The 4,866-nt window shown below is 58.3% G+C and overlaps 1 protein-coding gene across 1 annotated transcript; it reads left to right on the top strand.

Moving 5' to 3' along the window:
- Positions 1-999: 999 nt before the first annotated feature.
- On the top strand, positions 1,000-4,413 carry HOXB9 (homeobox B9; the record flags this gene model as incomplete). The annotated part of the gene is made up of 2 exons (XM_082679918.1): positions 1,000-1,516; positions 4,178-4,413. 2 exons carry the CDS (start codon positions 1,000-1,002, stop codon positions 4,411-4,413), a joined length of 753 nt encoding a protein of 250 aa, XP_082536044.1.
- Between the last annotated feature and the right edge of the window lie 453 nt (positions 4,414-4,866).

Genomic DNA, 4,866 nt, shown 5'->3' with positions numbered 1-4,866 from the left:
CCTTCGTTCAGAGGCTCAACTTTCCAGGGGCTGTTGTATCCCTTTAACCTCATGCGGGTTCTAATTTCAGGACAGCTAAATTTTAGGACAGATCTTTGGACACGCAGGCCCTTTTATTCCCTTCTCTCCTCCCTCAGCCACTGAAGGGTCAGGAGAAACTCCCAGGCCTACAAACCTCCCAAACTAGTTACAGAGTCCCCTCCAAAGCAGACAACATCCTATAAAATCCCAACTTCTCCCCCATCTCTTTTACTTCATCTCCAGTGGCTTGCTGCTGCGCTGTTGTTTAATAAATATCTGGTGTCAGGGGACAGAGAAGAGAAAAGGAGAGCCGGCGGGGTGGAGTGTTGGTGTGTTTGTGGGGGGACGGTACCACCTCCTCTTGCTTTAATTACGCCCTGGGCCTCTCCGGCTGCGCCCCAGGCTGGGGCTCGCTCCCTCCCTCTGTGCTGCGCTCCCCCTCTCCCTCCGGGACCCGTCTGGGGAGAGGGCTCCACAGCCAGCGTCCCTCCTGAGGCAGCCCGCTGCTTTCCCTCCGCCTCTCCTCCGCCCCCGCCGCCCCATGGTGAGAACGGCCCCCCTTCCTGCAAAAGCGGGGGGGCGGCCGGCAGCTCGGGCTGAGGGTTACGTGGCCGCCGGAGCCCTGACGTGATAGCACATTGCATCAGCATAAAACAATCCATCCTCGATATGGAATGCGGTGCGGACGGATGACAGCGAGAGCGCAGCCCCCTCGCCGGATTGATTTATGTCGGAGCTGACGCTTTATCAGGCAGTCGGAAAAACTTTGACCAATCATTTTGCAAGGAGCGCTGAGCCAGGCTGCTCCACTGTACTTTGTTGGCTGAGAAGTTGAGCAGGGGTGGGGGTGGGAGGGTGGGGGGCTGGGGGGGTCGCGTCCGAAAGCCCTCACACCGGTCCGGGTGCCACCTCTCCCTGCTTGGGTGCTGCGCGCGAGCGCTTCCCTTCCCCCTGCGAGCGCCCGGATAATGTCTGAGAATGTCCATTTCTGGGACGCTTAGCAGCTATTATGTCGACTCGATCATAAGTCACGAGAGTGAGGACGCGCCTCCAGCCAAGTTTCCTTCCGGCCAGTACGCGAGCCCCCGGCAGCCAGGCCACGCGGAGCACCTGGAGTTCCCCTCGTGCAGCTTCCAGCCCAAAGCGCCGGTGTTCGGCGCCTCCTGGGCGCCGCTGAGCCCGCACGCGTCCGGAAGCCTGCCGTCCGTCTACCACCCCTACATCCAGCCCCAGGGCGTCCCGCCGGCCGAGAGCAGGTACCTCCGCACCTGGCTGGAGCCGGCGCCGCGCGGCGAAGCTGCTCCTGTGCAGGGCCAGGCGGCGGTGAAGGCGGAGCCGCTGCTGGGCACGCCTGGGGAGCTGCTCAAGCAGGGCACGCCCGAGTACAGTTTGGAAACTTCGGCGGGCAGGGAGGCCGTCCTGTCTAATCAAAGACCCGGCTACGGGGACAATAAAATTTGCGAAGGAAGCGAGGACAAAGAGAGGCCGGATCAAAGTAAGTTATAAAAAGTGAGGAAATACCCAGGCCGAAGGCCAGGCGAGGGGGAGGGGAGGGGAGGGGAGAAGCAATAAACTGCGGACAATGTGAAGGGAAACCGCGGCGACGGCCGGAGAGCGAGCGGGGGCGGAGGGAAGATGGAGGGAGGCAGATGAGTGCCCCAGAAAGGGAGACTGAGGCCGCTGGAGGAGCGCCGCCCCCACTCCTCCAAGTCCACGGGGGACCCGAGGCGCAGGGACCAGCTCGCCGCACTCTCGGCCTCCCTTCCCCCACGCCCCCGAGGCTTGGGCTGAAAGCCCGGGAAGAAGCCGACCACCGCCGGCTGGGAGAGGAGCTGGCGGGGCCGGGGAGGCAGCCATTGAGGCCGAGAGCTCGCGCGGGCCAGGGCGGGAGCGCACCGGGCTCCCGGGCACCGCACGGCTGGCAGAGCTCCCCGCGCCACGCGCACACCGTAAAAGCCGGCCAAGGGGTAGTGGGAGGGGGCTCATTAGGATTTTATTTGCGATGCGACAGCTTGACGGAGGATTGTTTTTAGCAGATCTCGCTCAGTAGCCGCTCAGGGTCCGCAGCCGGCGCCGGGAGGGGCGCTGGAAGCCCGGGACCCGGAGACTGAGCCCCCTCCCCGGATGCGCCGGCCCCTCCCCGGGGGCCTTCCCTCCGGTCGCCTCCTGCCCTCCGTGGCATCCTCGCCCGGGTTGCAGCTTCCTTTTCTGCGGCTCCGGCTGCTCTCCGCGGGGCTCCCTAGCCCCAGCCAGAGCTGTCCGCCTCGCAGGGAGTTGGGGAATCGCTTCCGAACTTCGCGGCCGACCGGCTGCGTGGAGAAGGAGAGATACCCCGAAAGGACCCTGGGGAGTAGAAGGGTGGGGGGGAGAGAGGCTTGCGGAGAGGCTAACTTCATCCTCGGAAGGTAGTTTCTCACCATCTCCCACCCCTCCAAAAGCACCCCCGCCAGGAACCGAAGTCTGACTAATTTCCAGGATGTGCTGCTCGCTAAGGGCGGCAGGAGGGGAGTCGCGGATTTTTCGTCTTTTAAGGTTGAGAAGGGCAAATTGGTCGGGGCTCTTAGCCCCCAAACAATAACCTGCAGGATGGTGGGCACAAGTCCTCACCCCTTACTCTTTTTGGAGAGTGAGGGTCAGATATTTTAGTCTTTGCTTTTGCCCTGCCGGATTTCCCATCAGCAGAGCGGCCCACAGGCCCTTTGGGGTTGCCCTTGCCTGCTGGAGGGAAGAGAACTGCCCAACTTCCCTGAGGTCTCTGTGAGCTCCCATCACCTCCAACCTGCCAGGCTGAATCACAAGAGTTGGCATTTGGGTAACACACTGGCTCTTCCCAAACCCTCCCTGCTCACACCCAAACAGAGCCCCCCCCCCCGACCCCAAGCCCACAAACCCTACTTGGAAAGTCCATTACTGCAGGGCAGCAGTTTGGCTAGAATCAATAATTAACAGTTATTTTCCTCTTTCCTATTTAATGCGGCTGTGGGTCCCATCCCGGGCACTCACATTAAGGAAGTAGCTGCAAATTGGTAAGACGCGGCACTTAGTGTAGGATGAACCAGGTTTTTTTTTTTTTTTAATATTCAGTGCTTTTCATTTGGGGTGAAGGAATCTAGTAGAGGGTGGCTGTTATTTTTAATTGGCTCTCCTTTATTTGGCAACTTTTCTGAGTTCAGAGGTAAGGAGAAGAGAAGCCTGTATATATGTTTCCTCTGTTTTCCCCCACTGCTACTCAGTCACCCCTTCCCTTTCTCTGTTCCCTCTCACCACATGCAGCCAGTTGGAGCTAGCTATGCTCTGAAGGACTTCTGTTACCCCCACATGATCCATGGCTCCCCCCCCCTTAGGACTGGACCAATCTTGCATCCCAATTTCCCTGAACTTACTTTAACCAAGCTGCGAGCTGAGCAGGAGTGGAAAAGGAGACTATTGCAACCATAAGTTACCTGTGAGCCCCCAGCACTCCCTTGTCCACAGGCTGGAGTTGCTAAATGGTTGCAGTTGGGTTGCGTGTGAATTGGAGTGTGCTGGGTGTTTGCAGCGCCTCTAAATGTGAATCCCTATTTGTGGTGTGTGGGGGGGCAGTGAGATATCTGCACAGACACACAGGGCTGCTGCCATGTGGCCAAGAGATGCAAGCTTGTGATCAAGGCAGGAGGGTGCACTCAGACTGGACTGGAGGGCCGGGAGGTCTCTTGACTGTGACTGAGCAGAAGCCCCTCTCCTCTCCCCCAGCCCAATCCTTCTCTCACTTCTCAGACCTAGAGCCAGGACCCTTCAGTCAGCCACCACTAGTTAGTCTGGTAGAGCTGGTGGGGAGAGGGCTTTAGCCAGGCTGGGCTCTGACCTGAGTCCTAACCAGTTCCGACCCAAGTGGAGAAAGAGACTGAGTGAGGACCTGGGGCAGCCAAAGCTTTGGAAGTGGTGAGAAGCCTGGCACACGTTTGGCTCTATCCTGACCAAATAACTCACCTGGAGGTGCCTTTAGCAACTCTTGGCCCATCTCTGGAAGCCTTTCTGGGAACCTGAAGGCCCAGATTGCCCCTTTCTCCAATGTAAGATGGGGAGTGGAGACCAGGGGTGCACCCTCTTGGAAGGAGAACACGGGGGCCCTTCACCCCCTTTCCTTTCTTTGATTCTATCGCTGCTTCTCTTTCAGCCAACGTCTCCGCCAACTGGCTGCACGCTCGCTCTTCCCGGAAGAAGCGCTGTCCCTACACCAAATACCAGACGCTGGAGCTAGAGAAGGAGTTTCTGTTCAATATGTACCTCACCAGAGACCGTAGGCACGAAGTGGCCAGACTCCTCAATCTGAGTGAGAGACAAGTCAAAATCTGGTTTCAGAACCGGCGGATGAAAATGAAGAAAATGAATAAGGAACAGGGCAAAGAGTAAAGATTCCCCCCAGCCCTCCCCACCCCTTCCCCATCTCATGCTTATTTATAAGGGATGGCTGTGGAGCCTGTGCTGTCTGGGATGTATTCAAGTGAATGGGGAAGGGGGTCTTTTTCTTCAAAGTCCTTTTCTGCATCTAGAGCCTCTCTCCTTTCCTTTGCCCTCACCTGTCCTTCTCTTCTCCCTGGGCCTCAGGAGGGAGTTTTATTGATTTAGAAGGTAGATATAGTTGGTTCCTAAGAAGGTGATGGGCCCCAAGGAAAGAGTGCCCCTAGTAGAGCCCCTAGCAACCCTCTTAATTTTCCTGGGAAGCCCCAGCCCCTCACTTCCAGCCCGCTTGTTTCCCCCCTGTACCTATCCCAGAGTCACCCAGGGACACTCCAACTGCACACAGCCCAACAGACGCCCACCTGCATAAAGCCTGGAGCCCACAGTAACAATGGGAAGCGCTCA

The sequence above is a fragment of the Grampus griseus genome (genome assembly GCF_964374135.1).
Source record: "Grampus griseus genome assembly, chromosome: 20".
NCBI classification, from domain to species: domain Eukaryota; kingdom Metazoa; phylum Chordata; class Mammalia; order Artiodactyla; family Delphinidae; genus Grampus; species Grampus griseus.
The sequence above is the reverse complement of the archived record's forward strand: the minus strand, read 5'-3'. Positions and strand labels throughout refer to the sequence as shown.